At 47.4% G+C, this 23,570-nt stretch overlaps 1 protein-coding gene across 1 annotated transcript in view; it reads left to right on the top strand.

Moving 5' to 3' along the window:
- Window positions 1–23,570, top strand: part of LOC144175840 (spliceosome-associated protein CWC27 homolog) — a 36,047-nt gene that overhangs the window by 9,234 nt on the left and 3,243 nt on the right. The window contains exons 4-10 of the mRNA XM_077704853.1: window positions 474–572; window positions 5,815–5,915; window positions 8,198–8,264; window positions 14,596–14,870; window positions 17,034–17,122; window positions 20,988–21,124; window positions 23,229–23,347. Coding sequence (XP_077560979.1) covers window positions 474–572; window positions 5,815–5,915; window positions 8,198–8,264; window positions 14,596–14,870; window positions 17,034–17,122; window positions 20,988–21,124; window positions 23,229–23,347 — 887 coding nt within the window. The remainder of the gene's footprint in view (window positions 1–473; window positions 573–5,814; window positions 5,916–8,197; window positions 8,265–14,595; window positions 14,871–17,033; window positions 17,123–20,987; window positions 21,125–23,228; window positions 23,348–23,570) is intronic.

Here is a 23,570-nt window from a genome sequence, read left to right as displayed (position 1 = left end):
GCTGCAAGTGTTTACCTCGAGGGCCACAAAAGAAGCAAGGGAAAAGCGGGCTGAAAACAGAGAAATAGGAAAACACTAGAAAACTGGAAAACACATTCACCATGAGACTTAAGAAATAGAGCAGGTGGTGCTTTAGGGCTGTAGTGGTTGATAAGCCTTTTTGTTATTCCACTCACTTAAAACAAAGTTTGTGCACTCAGGCTTGACATTTCTTGTGTTTCTTTTTTTACACTTTTTTTTCTGAGACCTGACCTAGGGCAGCCAGGCAGAAGCAATGTGGCTCAGGATACCAGGCAGCAACACAGGGGTCGCATCTGAAAAAGCGAGTGGATTGAAGTTCACCAGCGTTGTGCTTGGGGACCTGCCACTGAGTGCGCTCAGTTGTTGCCGAGTCTGGCGTAAACGTGTTCTGTTGCCCCTCTTCTTCACCCAAACTCCAGTTATTATTTGTTACCTGCTCCTCCTCCCATCAGGTGGCGGGGGACACTCTGTACAACATGCTGCGGCTGGAAGAAGGCCTGGTAGACGCTGACGACCGGCCGCTCCACCCGCACCGCATCATTTCCACGCAGGTGATCACATCCCTCTCCTCCTCCAGTTCAGCGTTGCCACGAATTCCTTAACTCTGTGGCTGATTCAGAACAGCAAACCACAATGGCTGCTGTGCAGCTTTGGTGTTGGTATTTTTTTTCTTTACCGTGACTACTGGTTGAGGAAAAGCATTGTGTAATAGACTACTCCTTAAAAAGGGGCCGTGCAGACAAAATACAAATTCGTTTTATTCTAAAGTTTTCGTGTTTTATAGTGCCCCCAGCGCTTGTCCAGCACCAAACGATGCTTTATTCATTGAGCAATTAATCAATCTAAATTAAAATTTTGGTCCTCCCGCCAAATCGTGTATTTCAAGATGTCTCGATGACGTGTCCAGGACAGGAGTTCAAGAAAACATTGGTAGTTTTTAGACTGCAGCAAACTGGGAAACGCCTTGTTTGCTGTCAGTCCTCCTAGATGGCAGCACATTACTGCTCAGAACAGCTGTTCGCACTCACGTTGTCTCTGATCGTATTTGTACCTGGCTTGTCATTGCTACGGTAGAAACTAATCGTTTCGTGAAACATGGGGTATGCTCGACAAAAACCGAGTCGCGTAAGGCAATGTCACTTACACCAATCAGCCAGTGTCGTGTGAGACAACGCCAAAGCGCCGGACTGCTGTGCAGCTATAACAAGCATGGTGTACGCAGTACCAACAGCGGTATGCACTGGAGCTTTTATGTGTACGTGTGTGTTCATAACTTTCATTTTGTTACCCCACCATTCTTACTGCTCTAAAACGAACATGCATTAAATTTAAGCGCAAATAGCTCGTTCTTCAAGCTTATAAGCCTTGCCTAACTTGCGTTTGCTTTTGCTGGCCTTGGCCAATTGCACAGCCATGCATATTAATATTGTCATAGGTCCTAGTGCGGGAAATGAGCTAGTGGGTCACATGGTTGTTCCCTTTTCTCTAATTATGTAGCTTATTGGAGCGAAGTTTACATTAAAAGTGGTGTCGGTTTTACTCTAACGAGTCAACCTTTCGAATAAACCAAACTTGTATTTTGTCTGCATGGCCCCTTTAAAGGCAGATGGAAGTGCTTCTAAAAAAATTGATGTAAGAGGTGGCATTTTGTCATATTTCACTCGCTGATTTTATTGTGACCAGTTATATTGCAAAGTTGGGGTAATTAAGCGAGATAACAGTAAGTCAATATTGGGTATGTCAAACTCCAATGGGATTGCTAAACGTAAATTAGTTCGATATATCAATGACACGAGGATGCGGGTTCGATTCCTGGCTGCGGCGGCCACCTTTCTGATGGAGGCAAAAAGCGAAAACACCCGTGTGTACAAGATTTCGACGCACGTTAAAGGGACACTGAAGTGAATTTGTCAAGCTCCCGTTTTTGCTTGCACTGCGTAGACTGGCTCAAATTAGCACACTTTTCATCGTTTATCCGGTTGACAAATCGGTAATTATTTTACAAAGCGCGAAAGAAGAAAAACTACCATGCGCGGTTTGCGGCGGCCGCACCAACTAAGGCTGTGACGTTGGGAGGAGGGGCGCCGTGATTGGACGATGCCCAAGGTTAGCAATCACACAAGTTTCGGTTTCGGTTTCGGTTCTGTAAAACATAACCAATGGCGTTGTTGGATGGGCATTCTCAATATCTCAGTAATCATCGTACCGCGCTTCTGCCATGTTGTCGGCTGTAAAATGCACAAGATAAGCCTCCCAGGACGGCTTGTAGTCGTAGCATTCACTAGCCGAGACCTAAGCAGTGCATGAACGCCCTCCGCGTACCCGCAGACGCCCAAATGTCATGCGCTTTTCCCCCATATTTGGAGCTTGCCTCCCTCATGCCTGTATCGTAAAAAGCGTGTTCGCACCAGGCCAAGGGTCTGTTCATTCTGGCCTGTGCCCACTGCCTGCAAGCAGTCGGTGCTTATGGCAACAGCACGCCAACGAGAACTCGCTAGCGCGCCAGTGCCAGCCTGCGCGCGTTTTGTGAACTAGTTCGTGTAGCCATGAACATTGCGGCCCTAAAAAAGGTGAACTCAATATAGAAAACATCGGAAGAAAACAAAAAAAGTTAACTTACAAAAAAAAAAAAAAAAAAGCACGCACCCGCGGGGATTCGAACTCGTGACTTGCAAAACATTTGCGGGGACATACCCGGCGCCCCAAACCACTGAGCCACGGAGCGGGACGCGAAGGTCTTGCTAATATAGGGTATATATTGTACAACCGCTTTACACTTTTATTTAGTTTTGGCATTTCAAGCAGTTTAGGTGACTATTTGTTGTACTGCGATCGTGCAGTAAGCATCGCCCGAGTTTCCACAGTAGCTCACGTCTAGCAATTGCACTTCGTAGACGGAAACGCGTTCGCAGATGCGTAGTCGTGCTGCTGACCGCTGTGCTTGTTCGCCCAGCGCAAAAAAGTGCTTCCCGCACCCTAGTTTTACGCTGTACGGTAAAAATATCAGTTGATTTTATTTCCTTAGTACCTATATTGACTTCGCTGACTCTTCTCCCGCCTTCAAGAGGCCTTATATTTTCCTACTGGCGTACCAGTCAACGAAGCGTCGCATGTGCGCTTGTGTGAAGCGACCTTGACTTGGAGCTAGATACAGTGTACAAACAAACCAAGTAAAGAAAGGCACATTCTTCCATTCACAAACGTGTCCTGGCTTCGTTTCAACTAAGCGAACGAATTGCGACCAAGCAATTTTTTTTAACCTCCTTGATTGCGACGACCGGCCGGCGGCCGGCGGACGAAACGCTGGGCCGACTGACTCTGTCGGCCGGGGAGCCGTGCAGTAGCGCAGCCAATTGCCAGCTCATCCCCTCCTGACGTCACACGAAAACGCCACAGAAAATGGGCGAGCGTAAAGAGAGGAGGACAGCATTTTCGAATTAGTTTTTCTACTAAATAAAATCGCGTAAACGCGCCTAGAGTGGTCGAAACATGGCCTGGGGACTCCGGACTACAATTTGCGCTAGTAATCCCGCAATGTTTACATATCACTTCAGTGTCCCTTTAAAGATCTCCACGGGGTCAAAATTAATTTGGAGCCCTCCACTACGGCGCACCTCATCGCCTGTGTTGCATCGGCGCATAAAACCCTACAGTCAGTCAATGTATCAATAGTTTTAAATATAAAATATGCCCATCTGAAGCTTATCTGATAACTGCACAGCAGTTAGAGCGTTCCTAGATTGCGGGAAGCGATACTTTATGTATTCATTCCTCAAAGCATAGAAAATTCGAAATGCAGTGAGGTAATCCCTGCACTTTACTTGGCATGCAAAAACTTTGTGAGCTCGGCTTGTTTCTTCTGTGTCATGAAGTCCAGCAAACCGTATTTAGCTTTGTTGACGCCATTCAAACGAGAAAGTCCATCAGCGTCCATTGTGCTGGGGCACCCGCGAATGACGTTGACTGCTGGCGCAAGATCAGCTGCTACTAGTAGGTGGTTGGCAATCGTCAGGGTGGCTACAACGGTTTTTTGACATCGGCAGTGTCTGCCCCGGTCCCTGCATTGTGGCGATCCGCCAGAGCCTTCACCTTGTCATCAGCACTTATGAAACCGTGTATTGCTGCGCCATCTGCGCTTGACGCATTGCAAGGCTGGTAGCTCTTGAAATTCACTCTTGAAGCACTAAAAGCCATTGTCCTTAGTGTTCAAACACCTCTCGTCTGGAGCCACTACAAAGCCACTCGGCGGAACCAACTGCAGGAACGCACGCATGACACACCAGAACAGCCGAACTGCAGGGCGCTTGCCTGCCTTTTTATCAGCTTTGCAATGCAGTGTTGTGCTCAAAAGCGGCGTGAGGAATTTCAAATACCTTTGCAAGCGATGACTTCTTTCACCCAGCTTCCCCACACACATGTAACACACTCCCACCTGCTCGTTGGGCCTCCAAGATCCCTATGTAGCAGGTGTGGAGAGGGCCCATCTGTAACCCACTTGCTCACTCAATGCAAAGCACTCGACACAACAAGGCCCAAACACTTCCCACAAGTATAGAGACAGCACATTCCACTACACCGATCGTGCTTTTTAGGTGACGACCCCATAATTTTCCTTAGGCACACTTTTCAACTGCTTAGCAACGTAAAGTTTTTGCTTCTCATTTCTTATCATGCATATTAACAACCTGGACATTTACATCGGTCATCTTCATTGCTTTTTGTTTAAGTTCACTTTTTTGTTAGTGACAGGCCTTAGTATGCGTTTACACCACCGTCATTAAATAACTCTCTTGGCATTCTTTGCCCTAGCTCGCCTTGCACCATTGAACACAAACCATCATCATCATTTCACCCGGCCTCCATTTATTGAATGATGTCCGCCTTTGTCGATAAATCCAAATTCTTCCGTTTTTTTTTCCTTGACCATGGCTCCGATACGCGTGACTTGGTGCAGAAAACAAAGTAAATTTGCACTACGGCACACTGGTATCTTTGCACCAGCAGAGCCACCACTGGGTCACAGCTCAAGCAGGCGGAAACTGACCGCCTCCGGTTAATCTCCCCTCTTCCTCGGAAGACATAATGAAGAAGGCGCCGACCACAAGTGAAAATAAAACAGTGACGTTTCGTTTAAATGACTGTGAACAAGGCTCCCGTTTGGGGGGCCGAAACAGCATTGTTTTACTTTCTCTTGTGGTCGGCATTTTCTTTGTTATGTCTTCTGTGATCATTCCCTACCCGACGGCTGTCCGTCGAAGCCTCGATTTCATTCCCCGTTCCTTGATTGCCCTTTGCACTAAGTCACTCCTGGTGTTCTTGTTACCATGGGACCATCCCTTATATGGTTGTTGAAGGCTGCCCAAGCAATGCGACGAGCGCGGCAGTGTGCGCCAGCAGTCATTGCGGGTACCTCATCAGGAGAAGCGCACTTGCAGGGGCGAGACGTAAAGTGGGAAATGCCGAATGCTCCGGTGAATGAGAGTTTGACACACATGTACGCAAGGGCTACACTTCTGCGCAGGATTTCCAGAGGGTTGTTTATAGGTGGTTCGATGTACACAATAAGTAGCCAAGCTGAGTTCCTACATTGACTTGAGGGATTAAGGTTGACTTTTTTGTATAATTCTGTTGACAGCCGGTTATGGGGATGCTGCGATACTGCTTTAGGTGAGAGGGTTTTGGTGGAAACAGATAATGCACTGATGCTGCTATTCCAAACGTATTGAAGTAACATGAGTGGGTGTGGTGACGCCTCCTCTCATCTTCCTGCCTTGTTCTCCTTTTTGGGTGCAGGTTCTGGTGAACCCGTTTGACGATATCGTGCCCCGCACCACCAAGACACAAGAGGCCGCCCAGGAGGAGAAGAAGCCAAGATCGGCCGCGGCTGCCACCAAGCAAGTAACATGGAAAACTAAAAGGAGGGGGAGAGGGTACTGAGCTCAGTTCTAAAGGAGCAGTGAACCGCTCTCCTCTTGGAAACCAAGAGGGGGCAAGTGAAGTTGGAGAGCAAGAAAAAAAAATATGAGGGCTTCTCTGTCCAGCTGGCGGGGGTGTTCCTAAACACTGTCATGTGCCTGGGTCTTGGTTATTGTGCGGGCCTGCTTACACAAGAGCACTGCTTAGAGGTTACAGCTTCTGCACTCGTGGGTTCAGATCAAGCTGGAAATCATCTCATTGGCAGGGAAGAATTTGGGCCTCTCAGAATGTCACCCCCCTTGGGGCGCTGACACGAGTGACTGTTTTTGGAGCTTGCAGGAAGGAGCACAGAGCCCAGCCTTGGTTAAAAAAAAAAAAAAAAGAGCGCATTGCGTTATGTAGATTGACTTCAGATTGACTTCATCTTTACTGCTACAAAGTCCTCATCGTGTAACTTGAATGCACGTCTTTCATGAACATTTGCGCACTTGAAATCCTAAATGCTCCCTTAAGGGGGTCCCGAAGACAAAATGCAACTTGTTTCACTTTGAATTAAGTAGCCTTTGGTCACTCACTCGGCTCCATTCCACCCATGAAAATGTTTTTTTTTTTAAATTTAGAAAAACAAAGAAATATTGAAAAACTTTAAAATATTGCGCTACAGTAACGTATTGTGGTGGGGAGTTAACGTACTATGGGCCAGCACTAAAAGCATAGTTGTTCAAGTTGTTCAATCAAGCGGAAGCGTACAAACGAGAATCTGTGACGCCCTAGAGAAATCGCTCAAAGTGACTGCGAAGTCTCCACTGCCTCATTTGTTTTCTTTTTAATATCTCTGTTATTCTTCTGAAGTTTTCAGTAAGATTGGCGTCACGGTTCTTGGGACAAAGTAGTCGTTTTAACGGACTAAGCTTGTACTTTGTCCGCATGGGCCCTTTTAAGTGCTCGAGGTTCGGGTACTCCTTTCAGTGTTCTGTAGTGAACCTCTGTCGAGTGTTCTTGTTGTCCTTCATTCTTATTTAAAAGAATGGTAAAGTGTGAAAGCTTGCACCCTGTATCAGCAGATTGCAGTGCCGTCAGTGCAGATAGCACTAGCAGCAGAATGGGATGTGCACTCCTCAGCAGGGTACGGGGCCACTGGCAAAGCCTGCACAGGAGTGCCGCGTAAACAGAGCCTACGAGGTTACAAACGTCCAGCTACGCACACTGGCGTGTCATCACGCTGTCTCATCCCGCGTACTACAGTTGAACCTCAGTGTAATGAACTTCAACGTAACGAAACCCCCGATATAACGAACCATGTAATTTTTTCAAAGTTCAAGTGTATGCACACCGTGTATTTTTAACCTCGGTGTAACCAAGTCCCGTTGCAGAAATTTTAATATAACGAAGTTTCACGGACAATTAGGCACAACATTTTTGTTGCAGAAGTAGATTTTAGGAGACGCAAGTGCCGAAACACGGTCTCGATAAACCGCGAACGGCGACATGCGAGTCACGGAGTCCGTGAGCGAGCGTAGTGCCTACAAGCTCCTTGCCTGTAAACTACGCCGGCACCGCCGCCGCGTGCTGCTGCTTTGTTCTTCATTTGGGTTCGCTTGCTCTTGTTTGGTTTCATCGTTCCAGCAAGTACACAGCGCAACATTTGTGGGTCACAATGAGCTTTGTGCGTGCGTTTTTTTCACGCCCGCGTGAACAGGCCCCACCAGATACAATTAGGCTTAGCACTGTGGAAGTTATTTGATGGGCGCTTTCTTAAACGGCGTGTACGACGTTTTACAGTGCAGTTTTCGCCCACATTATCGGCTTCTTTCCCGTATGAAGAACTTTGTTTGCCCCGCTTATTGTGTTTCAGCGAGCGGTCGCTGGAGCTACCCGCACCACGCGGGTAGTTTTTGCGGCTGTGTCAGTGCGCCTGTGCCTTTTGCGGCATGTTCTTGCATGCAGAAAATGCTCCATGCAGTTCACGCTGGCATTAAGCTCCGACGGCGCGTTGCCCTCTTTTTTTTTTTAAGCGAAGAGTTACATTCTGGCAATCGTAAGTAGTTTGAGCTACCTGTTTCGCTTCATGGCTGCAGCATCGTGCAAGGGTTACCCAGAGCGATGTCAGTGCGCCAGCCGTGTTTGCGCGCCACGTTTTCGCTTGCATCTACTGCTTCACGCAGTTAATCGTTCATTTTAATCGCGAATTTCAATGTAACGAAGTAAATTATGAATTTTACTGACTTCGTTACATCGAGGTTTAACTGTATATATGCAGGAACTTCAAGCTGCTCTCATTTGGGGAAGAGGCGGAGGAAGAGGAGGAGGAGCTCATGATCTCCAAGGTGATGGATCGTCTTTCTTGTCTTTGTCTTTTCTTTGCACTGAGGTCTGTGTGTTGCTGGTGTGCAGCTGGTGAGTTGCACTTTTAAGTGCGAGGCTGTGGCATCTGCTGTGCAATGCTGAACCCTGTTAGTAGCTCGGCGGAATCAACCAACCACTAATGCATTCAGCGACCTTGCCAGAATGCCACAGCAAGTTCATTGGGTCAGGGAAAACATCACAAGAGAGACAAGCTGAAAGCACGTAGTCATTGACTCAATGCAGATTCCACTAAGGTCTGCAAGTGCTATTCAGCAGTATTCAGCATCCCAAGAGAAAATATTCTGCTGTTTTCTACTGGTCCCCGTTCAGGTGGTTTATGGCCAAATTCCCAGTAGGGACCAGCAAGCAGCTGGGACCAGCAGGCTGCTGGTCCCAGCAGGCTGTTGGTCTCCGTTGGGACCCACAGGCTTGCTGCTGGGTGGGTGAAATATATATCGCCAGTGGCATGTGCCTCCAGCTAGAACAGCATGATGTACACATTACACATGATGCACTCAGATACATTTTATTTACCAGCAAATGTTGCAACTGCCATGCACACTTCCCTTGTCGCTTTTACAGCGACTTAATTTCCTGGCGTCTACAACTACTCTGGACAACTTATACAATGGCCATTGAATAGCATTCCCATTGTGAATTTATATCACAACGGCATTCACCTTTTCACAGCAAGCGATGCAGGTAGCGTCTTTTCGTCGTCATCAGGCACTTAGTACACAGACACACGACCTCTAACAAAGACCTTCGAAGCAGCGAGTCCTACGTACCACATCATGACGCCGTGAAATGCGGCCGTGTTCACGTTCACAAAAGTTCGGTGGGCAAAGAAAAACGTCTTCGGCAACACTCGATGACATGACACCGACTGTTTTGATGTCGAATTACACTACAAGAAGCTCAGTTGGCGCCGGGTTCGTCCCGCGCAAGCACACGATCACACCACCGCACACCGCATTTTATAATCGTCGCCATGTTGGCTAGGAAACAACTAGCTTGGCATGGCTTCAGTTGGCTTCGCGGCCGGCTTATTAAATAAGACGTTGCCAGTATGTTAACGAACAATCAGCGACAAAAATACATTTATATCTTGAAGCTGCAAATTCAGGTGCCTTGTACAATTGCCAGCTTTTAGGTCCGCTCCGACTTGGCTGATTTATGAAGGGCAAAAATGTTTGTTAGGGCATGGCCGATTTTTGCAGTGTTGGTGGGCTACTAAGGGGTCCGTTTTTCTTTCTCTTTCTCTTTCTCTTGGGTTAGAATAGAATATTCGGCGAGTATATTATGCCTAGATATAGCTATAAAACCAGGACTCAAGAAACGAAGTGGGCACATACACTGCACCTCTCCAATTATTTCGGGACCAGGCTTAGATTTATTCGTTTTAGGAGCAGAAAGTTGAGCTGTGGACGTCCTAGATGACCTTCGGCTAATGATTTTCTAATTCCAGTAGGTCCTTATAGCAGAAACCATCTGGGTACCAAGGAGTCGTCCTGGGAGCAACTGTTGGTCTCAACAGCAGCCCTTATGGTCCCAACAGCATCCCAGCTGGTCCCAACTGAAGCCTTGCTGGTCCCAATAGCAGCAGTTGGGAACAACTGGAGCCATTCTGGTCCCAACTGAAGCCCTGTTGGGACCAACAGTGGCCTAGCTGGCACCAGCAGCACCCTAGCTGGGACCAGCTAAAACCAGCAGCGGCCCAGCTGGGACCAGCAGAAACCAGCAGAGACCAGCTAAAACCAGTTCAAATATTTTCTCTTGGGATATCAGCAGGATTCAGCAAACCACTTCTTCCTTGCCGCTTATAAAAGTTCAAGCATTTCTCTTATTATTTTTTGCCAGTGCATTTCATTCTGGTGCATATGTACCTGCATAGCTCAGTAAGTCTCTCGAATGCAGAAGACACCACACCCTCCTTAGGCTGGCTTCGTTTTTTTTTTTTAGTTGTGTGCGATTTTTATGAAATCTGTAGCTCAGCTGGTCTGTCGGCTTTGTCTGTGCAGTTTTTATTTCCAAGGATTCTCAGTGCAGCACATACTTATCCACATTGTCAGGTGTGAGGCCCTTTAGGATAACTAAAATGCGTGACATCGTTAGAACAACTGTGGCACTAAGATGCTCAGGTGGACACTAGCAATCGCAAATATTGGGGTGGTGAAAGTACTTGGACAAGCTCTGTTCAGGCATAGAGTTTCATACAAATGCATACTCGAGGAAGATCTGTCGCTCCAATCGTGTGCCGTTGTGGGTGCTGCCATAGCACCTAGCAGCTTTCCTCTCCTACTGGGCTTGGTTTGCCACATGGCTTCTTTATGCTCTTGAAGCAAAAATCAACAAAAAGATGTAACCCCATGCCTTCACCAGAAACGCCACATGACAATATTTTTTTCTCGTTCGTCTCAAAGTTTCTGATTAATTGCAGAAAAATATTTTGGAGCTCCTCCTTTCTATTGATAAAACAACTTTACACCATCTTGTACAGCAATATTGCTGTTGTTTTTTTGTAGCCACAGGCAATATTTCAGTTTGTTGACGAGCCATGCTGAGTAACAAAGGACTCTTTCACTGCAGTACATGACGGCACACTTGCTTATGTGCAGCTTGCCGAGATGCTAGCGCTAGGTTTTCCACTGGTACGTAAAGTCAACTCTTGTTATTACAAAGTCCACGGGGGCCGCAAGAAACTTTGAATTAACTGAACTTCTAATTAGTAGACAGAAAGCCCATTGTTATTAGTCTGCAACACGTCTCCTTTCTTGGTTTTGTTCAGAATCTCGGCTTTCGTTGGCAGTTCGAGTGTACGACAGTGTTTGCCCCGATAGTTGAGAGTTACTTATCACTAAATTTGAAACCTGAAGTGTCCACCATGCAAAGGGCTCACACAGAGCTACGCGCAACAAAGAAGGTTGAGGACCTGAAAACAGAGAGATGCGTACACCGGTGCGAGTATCGGCTGACCTGCCCCTTCACGACTGTGCACTGCCTCAGTTGCAATGGCGTCGACACAGTGCAGAGCACGGCGGTGTTCCGGCGCTTCAAAATTTTGAACTTCATCGAGAGATGACAGTCACCTTGATGCTATTTCAACCATACTAACCCCTCAAATATTTTGTCGCAATTTCACACACACACAGACACAAAGTCAGCAGCAAATAACGCGATAATAACTTTTAAATCTTGTGTATGTATCTGTGTTCTTTGGTGAGTTAGTTTCTGTGTAATTATCTTGTGTAATTACCTTTTTTTACATTTGTTTCTCGATTTTAAATCCAAACATCCAATTTCGATGTATATATGCGTTGGTGGTAAGGGAAGGGTCTCTGTGCACGAGCCCGTTTAATAGTCACCTTGATGCTTTTTATTCAAAATAACTTCCGATTAACTGATACAATGGGTTTTAGCTTCAAATTAGCGAGTGAGTTGTTCAATTGAATTTCGTGTAAAATTGCTGGACCGGAACATCGCTTCCAAACTGGAAATTCCAATAAAGCGACTGAATTATTGAGAGTCAGGTGTAGTACTACAGTGTAGACCATTTATAACGTAACCGCTTATAGTGCGGGACCGGATATAACGCGGGTTTTTGCGACCACCGGTTTGCCTCCCATAGAACTCAATGCATAAGCATACCGCTTAAGATGCGGTTGGTCGAAGCACAATACCGTTTATAGTGCGGTTTTTCGGCGGGTCTGCTGATCGACCGGCGCAGCTGAGGCATCGTTTTAGGGTAGCAAAAGAAAAAAGAAAGGATGAAATCGGCCATCTGACACAGCGTGCACCCCTTGCCCTCCTCTAACGTAGACACCTAAAGAAAAAAAATAAGCACCCCTCGTGCGTACCTGATAACCACAACTGACCTTGCTTGATGCACCTTGGGAGATAGCGACAGACTCCCCATCCGCGCGCGGCAAGTTGATTTTATTAATCGTGAACCGCATGGCCCGTTTTCGAGCACGAATCGTGCACATCGGCGTTGCGTGTGAGTTTTTCTTTCTTTCTTTTTTTTTTTTTTTCGTGCTCGTATCGACGATTTCGCGCTCGCGGTGGCTTCGCGTGGCAGTGGGAGGAGCTTGACGACTTGCACCAATGGGGAGACGTGTACCTAATGGCGGGAGATTCGAAGCGCTCCGAGCCGGCTAGCCGCGCCAGAGATGTTTAGGCTTACCACCGCGGTATTTTTTGATGGGCGCTTTCACAAGCAGCGTGGATGGCAGTTTATATTCCACTTTTCGCCCACATTATTAGCTATTTTCTTGCATGAGCATCTTCGCTTGCGCCCCGTGCGGCATTTCAGCGAGCGGTTAGAAGCGGTCGCTGGAACTCACTGGAACTGCCTGCACCGCTTCACGGCCAGTGCCGACGCCATGTTGCCGCCTCTTACCGCGCCGCCCACACCATGCCAGTTGTATCCGCGCTGGCGTGCACTGCACGTTTCCGCGATACCAAGTCTACCACGCGGTTCACGCTTTAGAATGTTGTTGCAGATAAGCCACCGCTCTTTCCCTTTCTGAACATTCGAGCCGCGCGAAGCCGCAGATTTCCACCACCAGTACGTTGCGCTGATAAGCAGCCGCCTTCGGCATCGTGAACACAAGGTGGGATAAAAAAAAAAAAAAAAAAAATCCCGCTGGCGTTTTTATCACGTCTTGCGGCATCTGTTCATAGACTCTAAAAACGCAGCCATGGTCTTTCAAAACAAACACAACGGAAGTTAAAGCCGCGCTCGCCGTTTGTGACACTGCGCTTTTGCCCTGCAGCAGCGGCTGATGTTAAAAATAATACGAAATATAGACCGTGCCTTCGTTTTTAAGTGCTGTGCATTTGAGTGATGATAAATATAGGTTGACTTGAGAGATAGGTGGCGATGTGGTTGAATTCGCGCGTGTTTTGGTTATAGTGCGGTACCGCTTATAGTGCGGATTTTTGCGGCTCCCGCGACATACGTTATAAGCGGTCTACACTGTAGTAGTAACTCTTTGTTTCCAGGTATGCACTGTTAGCTGTGGAACACTCACCTACCTGTCGTGTGCAGCACTCAATGTTTAAGTGCTTCCTAGTATGGTGCTGAACTTGATTAGGGGGGTTAGCTGTTTGCTACTGCCACAACACGTTTCACTCCCGATAGTTTGTGGTGTAGTATAGTTCCTGCTCCTAGGTTTCAACGCCTTGTTTGCTGGGAATGCCTTGCATGACTTTGTACGTGGTATCTCTTCACAGAAAAGTGCCAAAGCAACAAGCGAGAGAAATGCCTGCTGTGATCATTTACAGTGTAAACCATTTAGTATTATAAAGTAACCGGTTGAATTGAAGGACAGGATGTAATGCACGTTTTTGTGACCACTGGTTCGCCTTCCATAGATTAAATTTCCATTGCCTAAAGGACAATATTGGTTATACTAGTGTGGTTTCCTGACAAGCCCACCGCTCAACAGGGGAAGATGAGGCATCGTTTCAGGGCAAGGAAAGAACAACAACAAAAAAAAGTATCACCATAACAAGCAACGCGCACTCGCCTCTCCCCTATGATTTGGCTGTGGAAAAGTGAAGATAAGAAACCCTTTTACTCACACATTCTCTTTGAAGCCATGTGATAACCACAACTGTCTTTTTCCCCTTTTGCACATGTAGTGATAGCTGGCCGGTGCGCCGTAGTGTTCTCTGTCTGGATGTTGTGCCGATAAGCAACTGCCTTTCACGTCACAAACGAAGAAGGTAGGGCCGCAGTCCACTCGTCTGAAAGATGGAAGAGATGCGAGGCGTATTGTGGCTCGTGGCGCATGCTGTCGTCGCGGGAAGCCGGCAGCAGCTTGCATTTTTGGCGCACGCTGTGAGCGGATTCGATCGTTATATCCGATACCGCGGCACTGGGGCATTGCAATAAGCAAATTTTTTTACTACAGAAAACATACAAAAGTGGACGGTGCCATACCTGTTCATTGTCATATCCGGTATATTGTTATAAACTGTATCGTTATAAGTGGGCTCAACCTGACGTGTGGGTCTCAAAAAGCCCTGACGATTATTAAATCATCAGGGCTTTTTAAGACAAACACATAAAGTACTTAAATTTAATTCACAGACAAGGGTGCTCTTAAAAAGGCCTGAGAAAAGCATATTGTTGTGTTGTTTATATGTTTGACCTAGCTCTCGTTGATGGGCGTGCAATGCTGCTTCTTAGCTGAGAGCTGAGGGGTTGGTGGAGGTGTTCTTGGAAGGTCCGCTTTGCCGTCTAATCAATGAGACAAACTGTGTTGTTGTTGGATTGTCTTGACTTGGATTGACTTGGCTGTGCAGGGGCCTAAGGGGCGCAGCAAGAGCAGCCACGACCTCCTCACAGATGACGCCACCCTGAGCTCAGTGCCGGCGGTGGTGACGATGGACATGTTGGACGCACCCGCGGTGGGACAGCAGTCGGGCGCGGCCGAACGATTGCGTCAGCGATTTAAGAACGCGGCAGAGCCCAAGGCGTCACCCAAGGCGGCACCATCCAAGGTGGCAGATCCCGAGATGGCGTCCGAAGAGAGGAACCACTTTGAAGAGGAACGCCAGAAAGCGTCTGCGCAGCGCATGTGAGTCACACCCCCTTGGGGGCTCGAGTGGGAAATATTGCAAAGAAAGCGCTCCGATTTGGTTTGTAACAAACTGTTGTAGTTGGTGTTATAAAGATTGTTTTACCGTCAAGTTCCGAAAGAACACCCACCCAAAGTACAGAGATTAGCGAGTGAAAAATACTTGATTGGCAATCTTTCGGGTCAGGTGCGAAAAACTAGAAAAAAGTGGCCGCACCGCCAACCAAAACTGTGGAGATATCAAGAGAAAATACTAGGTGGGTGAACTTTCGGCTCAAGTGCGGGAAGGACAACTAGGTGACTGCATCAAGACATGAATAGTCGATTCGCGTATATTTTGTTCACTCATTCGCGCTAAAGCCATTGACTGTAGGGAGTGAGCGATCTTTGGAGTCTTTTAGTAAATTGAATATTTCACCCCTAAAGGGGGTGGGCCATGTTTCGGGGGTGGCCGTTCGCTCCGAACTTTACGGTAATACAATGTAAACCACTTGTAACCATGGGTCAGTGTTGCCGCCACTTGTAGTGCTCTTTTTGTTTTGTATTTTTGACTCATATTCTTTGTTTTTATCATTGCGTCTATGTGCAGCTCGACACATCTTTTTTTTTTGTGTGTGTGTGTATGAATATATTTCGTATTTACTTGATTCTAATGTGCACCTTTTTCCAAGAAAATGAGTCCTAAATTCGCATCCTTTATCTTTCGTGTGCACTTTTTTTTTTTTGACCGTCCTGATGATTATCGGGGAGAGACTACAAGAAATGGCAACATGGAATGGTACCTCTCCTTAGCGGGAGGAAAGCTTGTGCAAAAGTGTTGTGAAAACAAGAATTAAGGAGTTTCTGGGTGCTCCCTTCAGTACACAAAGCACTACCCCCACTCCCCTCATTCCTTCCTTCGCACCTGTCGGTTGAAAAAAAAAAACTACCTTTCCTAGTTAAACGCAAATTCAGGAAAATAAATTAATCAGTCTTTTAATGCTTTTTCTTTGTTTGAAGTGAAAATGCCAAACGCTGAGCAATCTGCAGCACGTGGTGATGCACCACAGCCTCCTACGTTTTAAGTGTTCTTTATTTACCATCATTCAAATGCAGGCAAATTTTTAACACAGATCTAATGTCTGTTTAGAGAGAACTTAAGGTGAAAGTTACACGGAATGGCGGGAACAAGACGTGCACAGATGCATGCGCGCCCGAGTGTTTGTTCCCTCTTGTCTTCATTGTTTTGTGTAGTTTTAAGTGCAAAGTTCCTTCTAAATGTACCGACTAGCCTCAACCCTGGAATTACTGTCAGGATGGTGTCTATTTCAAGTTTTATTATTATTATTTTTTTGGTAAGGTTGTGCAAATATTAGAAACTTTCAAATATCAAAGGTGGGAACAACACGGTATTTAGTTGAGCAGTGATAGCACTGTTTGAGAGAGAGAGAAAGACGTGCTCTATTTGAGGCCTATGCGAGAGCACTCCTTGCTGTCTGCATCAGTGCTGGCCTGTGAGGGTGGTTGAGTCGTCAGGGAGGGCAGGTGGGATGGTAGGAGTGTCTGTGGTAGGTACCCAATACACCTCTTGGACCCTCGTCGGCATAGACAAACGCGGCAAGAGAGGTCCATAACAAAGTGAGCGTGGGCACTGTTATGTTATAACAAAGTGAGCACTGTTTGAAAACTTTGAATATTTTCGAAGTACTACTATCACAAAGTTCGGAAACGACGAGGATGGGCAGTTTTAGGGAACTTGAAAGCATAAAATTATGCCCTGTTAAATACGAGAAGTGCCACGCTACAACGCATGTACAATACATTCTTTGCAAAAAAGTTTAAACTAGGCAAGCATTGGTTTTATGACACGTTGAGCGGTTATGATCTACTTCCGCAAAGGTGCTTGTGGAGCACGTCTCCGTGCCACTCGGGAACCTCTGCGTATCTCTTGTTGTCCTTTTCCCACACTATGTCTCTGTCGTGTTGATGACATCTGGTTGGCCCTCAAGAATGCTCGTTCGAAATACTTTTTGTGCCAGTATGGGTCGTCTCATTCCAGCCACGTCCTAGCTTGTTTTAGAGGTGCTGCTCTAAGGAGTGGTATGTCTGCTTTCACGATGAGCTGATCTGTCTCTGTCTAGACCGGCGAAGGGAATAGTTTTTTCTGGTTACTTGTCTTTGCAGTGGCGAGATACGCAAGGAGTTTCGCGAGCTGAGACGACAGATGCGGGCAGAAGACAAAGCCAAGGTGGTGTCTGACTCACAGTCTGCAGGTGAGCACGTCTTAAGATGCCCACGTCCCTTAAACGCCCTTTCCCTTAAAGACCCTATGTCAAGTATTACATAAAGGGGGGGGGGGGGGTGGGGGGGGCAGGTCAGCTTACAAGGGATAATAATAACAACTACAAAGAGAAAAACAACACGACAACAGCAATAACAAGAAAATTACGTAAATTGGGGAGCGGGAGAACATGGCAGCTTACATATGTTCGTCAAGAATAGAGAATTAGGGAAAGACCGTTAGTATGACATATGACATGATGCAAAGGAAAGTTTGACATCCACCTGAATGCAGCCGTACGGCTACAAGGGAAAGCTAAACAGCTTCCTCAGAAACTTCGCAGGTGAAGAAAAATTCGTCCTGGTCCAGGATTCGAATGTGGGACCACCGCTTAACCGGAGCAGTCGCTCTACCAACTGAGCTAACCAGGAGGCTAGTCGTTCGTAGCACGAGAGTGAATTGATCAACAACTCAAAGCGAAGGACAGGTGTTAATCGACGAGATTTAGGGGAAATCCCCTAGGTGGATTCCTCTGAATCTAGTCGAATGACACATGACATTCAAAAGGATGTAGAAGGGGGCTAGTTGGTACTGCTTGACACTGAAAATGCACTGGGTATAGTTAGACTAAATAAACGGGACAGCAAAGGGACTGGGTCAAAGTGCAAACTTGCAACTGTTTATTAAAAAAGACAAAACCGGGAAACGTGTAAAGTATATGCAAGAGCGTGACTTTGGGCTTGCGCAGCAAAAACCGATAAGAACAAAAAAGGAACAGGAAAGTGAAGATAGAAGCCTATCACATAATCACGGAAGCGGATGGGTGCATTAGCACTCCGCCAATCCTGCTGTATAATAAGGAACGAAGCTCCAAGCACCATGAGAGAGATAGCATCTTGCATGCAGTCATTCCCACCTTCATCGTGCTGGTTGTTGCGACCGGCGGGGGCACCCGATCCGAGCTCCGTGGCCTCCGACATACGAGTTGTAGCGTGTATGATGCGAGCGGCCAGCCGCTGTTGCAGCCGTGAAGAAGTCCAAAAGCCGTAGGCTAACGTAACTGTTTACTTCATAGCGAGAGGTGAGCCGAAGCCAAAGAACAATGCCCCGACGGGCGAGGTTACAATACAGGACTCGAGCAGGGCGACAGCATCGATTCGCTGCTCTAACAGGAATGGTTTACAGCGATTGCGGGGGTCTATTTATACCCAAAAGCGGTAACGGTCAAACGCCAACAAGCGGCAACACGCCACGAACGTCACAGACACACACAACGCTCTTTCCAGAGTTCGTGACAGTCGGTAGCCTCGGCGCACGTTGAGTCCGAGAGAGGGGAGAGAGGAGGACTCCGCTGAGTTCGCAGGGCCTCTGTGTCCTTGAAGAGCGTTGAGACGAGCCTCGCCGGCAGCCGCCGAAGTTTCGAAATGCGCCGAAAGCGAAGCGTCTCACTCGGCTTGTCGAAACTTGTCACCGACATGGTGGCGCCTGACGGCAGAAAGGCGCACGCAGTGGCTTCGCCGCACAGCCGAGGAATGATGCGGGAAAGTACGGCGGTGCTGGCCGATTCGTAACATGGTGTTTACACGCATTGTTGTCTTCTAAGTAGTTTTGTTATCCTAACTTTGCGGTTCTTATTTGTTCTTACCGGGTTTTGTTGCCGCGGAAGCACAAAGTCGTTCGTGTGTATATACTTTATGTGTGGCCCTTTTTTGTTGTCTTTTTTAATGAGCAGTTGCAAGTTTGTGCTTTCTCCCAGTTTCTTTGTTGTCCCGTTTGTTTAGTCTAAGTATACCCAGCGCATTTTCAGTATGTGTAAAGTATGAGATGAGGAAATTCGGTGGCAAAGAACGAATCCATACAGTACAGGATGGGCATAGTTGGAAGTCCATGGCAGAGGCTTCATCTGTACAGTTTTATACTACTGTACACTAGTGGGAAATGTAGCGGTAGTGCTTAGGCGAGCAGTGCTGCAGTGCAGAGTTTCGTGCTAATATATAGACGGTATTCGTTGAAAAGTTTAGCGGTCAATTTCTTCGTTTGGCAACACTGGAAACGGCCACAGACATGGCCAATGCGCCACGGACACGGCGCAGCATGGGCCACTGCAGCCGCACGCCGAAGAAAAAAAACACACCAGCGTGTGTCACCTGCTCCGTTCCAATCCGATTCTAAACTGTGGTGCCAATAGAGATGTTATTAATCGCACTCACAGTGAACTCGACGCAATACTTTGTGTTCGGCGAAGAGTTCGTAACGTGAAACACAATCATGTGTTTCACAGTCGTGCTTAGCACAGACAAGTGCCGCGATCCCGCGGAGCCCGACGTAACGAGTGGCGGCGCACCGTGGCCTTCGCGATCGGCTACCGGCGGCGCGCCGCCGGCAGCAAATCGTGGAGGCCACGGGCGCACTCACACGGTTACATGGAGGAGAAGATGGGTGCCTGATCTGCGGGCCGTGCGCGCAACGTCGCCTAGCAACAGACGCTTGGCCACAGATATGACGGCGCACACTTGGTTGCCTGCATACATTCCACGCCATTGAATACCGAGGATACTAAAGGGAAATCTGGCACCCCTGTCTAGGGGAGCTGCGTTTCAGTGAGCGTTCTGTCATGTACCGGGCAGGCATGTTCCACTTGTCCTTGGCATGGCTCACGAACAGGCTGATAAGTTGACTCTGGCTGCGAAAAAGCAACAATATTGCTGTAGAAGATTATTCAACTTTGTTTTGTTGTTGTAAAATTGAAGCTGCAAAAATATTTATGTCAGTGATTATTTATAAGCCTCGTGGACGATGGACAAGGAAAAAAATGTTACCCTTTTTTGTTGATTTTGGATTCGAGAAAGAAAAGAAGCCATGTATGGCTAGCTAAGCCAAGTAGGCATAGAATGTAGCTAGCTGCAATGGCGCCGTCTACAGCGGCCCTCAATCAGAGCACCAGGTTTTTTTCTAGTATATATTTGTACGAAACTCTATGCTTCAGTGAGCCTGCTGTCCTGTCATGTACTGGGGAGAAGCGTTTTTTTTTTTTTCATTACTCGGTTCGGCCTATGAAGAAGCTCAGAAAGTTGTCTGCGGAAACAACAATACTGCATTGTTTCAGGATTGTTTGAAGCTGCTTTTCCGATAGAAAAAGGGGAACTCCTGCAGATTTGTCAGGGGGATTATTCAGAAACTTCATGCAGAACAGACGAGGAAAAAGTTACCATTTTTTGTTGATTTTGGCCTCGAGAGCAAAGAGAAGCCACATGACTCGCCAAGCCAAGTTAGGAGAGGAAGGTTGCTAGCTGCAACTAGCGTCACTAAATAGTCTTTGAGAGTATCGGCACTCTTTTCTCCGCAAGGATTTTCATTGGTCGGTCGGCACCACGTGATATTTGTTTACATATGGGCGCACCCATTTTGTTTCTGCCCCCCCCCCCCCCCCCCCCCCCTCTCTCTCTCTCTCTCTCTCTCTCTCTCTCTCTCTCTCTCTCTCTCTCTCTCTCTCTCTCTCTCTCTCTCTCTCTCTCTCTCTCTCTCTCTCTCTCCCTCTCTCTCTCTCTGCTGTGCAGACGCTAGAGCGGCTGGTCGCACTCTGCCCGCCACAACCGGCGGCGGTTTCGTTGAGAGAGATGGCAACACTGCAAGCCACAAACAAAATGGCCCCCAGACGCTTCCGGGCGCACGAAGTGGCAGTACTCTTAAACGTAGCTTATTTAGTGATGCTAGCTGCAACGGTGGTGCCTATGATGGCACGCAATTGCAGCGCCAGGTGTTTCCTCATATGTTAGTATGAAACTCTATTCCTTCATCCCGCTGTAGATGATGATGGTGATGATGGTACTGCTCCTCTTCTGCCGCCTTTGCAACAGGAGGAGACGCCGATCGGCTTCTGTCGGCAGGCGGTGGGGAGGGGAACGAGCTGATGCAGGCCTACCGCCGGGAGCAACAGCTGTACGCCGAGAAGCAGAAGAAGGTGCTGCCCAAGGGGGCCCTCAGGCAGCAGCAGGTACGCACTACTCGGGCTTCAGTGCTTCAGTTCGTGCTCAGTGGAACGGAGGGCTGAGGAAGCGGTCTAATTACCGTAAAGTTCCAAGCAAACACCCATCTACTAAGAGACCCCAAACATCGCCCACCCCGTAAAATCGATGGCATTAGCACCGATGAGGGAACAAAATAAACGCGAATCATCTGTTCATGTGTTGATGCGGTCACTTTGTCCTTTCCGCCTAATGTTCGCCCATATGGTATTTTTTTCTTGATATCTCCACAGTTTTGGCTGGCAGTGTGGCCGCTTCTTTCTAGGTTTTCCACCTGACCCGAAAGAGTGCCCGTCCCGTATTTTTCACTTGATATCTCTGTACTTTAGGTGGGCGTTCTTTCGGAACTTTATGGTAGATGTTTGCAGCAGAGAGAACAGGGACGCCACAGCTACAGTGTACTATACTCGGTTACAACTCAAGAACGGCACCACCTCATGTAGTGTATCGCTCCGCCAAAGTGCCGGACCCGTTGCATCCATGCGCGCGCGTTTTCAAAGGGGTTTGCTATGAATGCGTGATATCGTCTGCCTTGTCTCACGCAGTTTGTTTGTCATCACTGGATGCGCTTATAAGCATATTAAGTCCAAAAAATCACGGGAACGGCTCATGCCATCTTCAAAATATTCCCAGTAATGCCCTACTTGTGCCGCGCGGAGAAACATCTGGCTACGGTGATAAGGCACAGCGGCAACTTCCAGTGCCGTTCTTAAGTTGTCACTGAGTATAGAAGATAGAGGTGTGTCATGTGGGGAACGAACCAATGGAGAGGGCAAGTCCTTTCTGCTATGAGAAAATTGTCTGGAGCAGAGGCATATGGAGCTGAGAGCTCCTGTTGCAGCCAGCGCCACTTGCAATTTTTATAACCGCCGGCTTTTAAACTTTGGAGTTCTCAAGGTGCTTTATAAAGCTTTATGCCATAAAGTGGTGAAGTAAGACTGTGTGAGGCAATAAATAAAGGTAAATTTAGCAAGCAAAATTTGTGAAGCCAACTGGTGAGTTGGCGGCCTGCCAGGGGCGCTGCTTACAACAGGAGTTGCCCAGCAGAGATGTTCATCACAGATGATCCGCCCAACCAGTCCGTGACGGCACACTTCTCTCTTCTAGTAGTACACCATAGTGCAGTGGCCGCCCCCACCACAGACAAAACAAACATCGACACAGATGTGTTAACAAATGCAAGCCACAGTTTCGTAAAATGGCAATGCAGTGGTGTCATAAATACCACTGAATAAAAAACAGTATAAAAAGGAAGAGCACCAGTAATATATTACAGGGAATGTGGAAATAAAAGAACAGGCTTGTCTGTTGCAACATTGGCGTGCGTAAAGGTGGCATTGGCATCGTTCTTTAGTTTAGGCAGCAAAGTCATTGTTGGGTCAAATGCTGCCTTCGCAAAGCAGTCTTCACTGCTCCCTTCACTGGGAATGGAATAAGGCCTAAAGAGGCCATGCAGACGAGATACAATTTTGTCTTATTCGAAAGATGTTATGTTTCATACTCTGGTCCGGCAGTAAACGATTTTTTATTCACTGAGAGAGTAAACATTGTAAACAGAGTAAACAAGAAAGTAAACACTAAAATTTCAATTTTCCCGCTAAATCATGTACAGTTACATCTCGTTATAAAAAGGTGGGCTATCCTTGTAACGTTCCTTGTTTGCCACACCATTCTTACTGCTATAGAAAGAATGTGCAATATATAGCTTGTTCTGCAAGCTTATAAGCCCTGCCTAACTTGCGTTTGCTTTTACCGGCCCCAGCCAATCACACAGCTGCCCATAATAACGTCATAGGTTCTGTTGCGTGAAACGAGCTAGTGGGTCGCATGGCCATTCCCTTTTTCCCTAATTAAGTAGCTTATTGGAGAGAAGTTTACATTAAGAGTGGGGTCAGTATGATTCTAATGAGGCAATCTTTCGAGTGAACAAAACTTCTGTTTTGTCTGCATGGCCCCTTTAATGTGAGTGCGGTGTGTTAAGACGGCAGCAGCACTGTCTAGAGGGGAACTGGGAACGCAGCCTGGGTCCAGGGGTCGGAGCCCTTTTCTTGCGTGTGCGTGCCCTCGGTGCAGGCACTGGAGGCCTTGGCGCGATTCCAAGCCAAGATGGCCGAGCACCAGTCAGCCCACAAGGAAGGAGACAAGGAGGGCGGCGAGGAGGGCGGCGAAGAGGAGGACGACGAGGAACACTGGTGAGCAGGGCAGGCCGGGTCAGCAGTGGGGGCTGTACATTTTCGTACTAATTATGTTGCGTTCGGGTGGTCACTTTAGCGCTCTCGAGCACCGTGAAAACCGGCTGCATGTTTGGTTGGTCGAAATCGAGCGCTCAAAGTATGTTCGGTTAGTCATGTCAAAGTGCCGTCGCTTGAATCGGAGCGCCTCCGACTGCTCCGAATCTGAAGTGGGAGTACCTTC

Source organism: Haemaphysalis longicornis, unplaced genomic scaffold, assembly GCF_048455015.1.
Source record: "Haemaphysalis longicornis isolate Haplotype H1 unplaced genomic scaffold, Haemaphysalis longicornis Haplotype H1 scaffold_3, whole genome shotgun sequence".
Taxonomy (NCBI): domain Eukaryota; kingdom Metazoa; phylum Arthropoda; class Arachnida; order Ixodida; family Ixodidae; genus Haemaphysalis; species Haemaphysalis longicornis.
The sequence above is the reverse complement of the archived record's forward strand: the minus strand, read 5'-3'. Positions and strand labels throughout refer to the sequence as shown.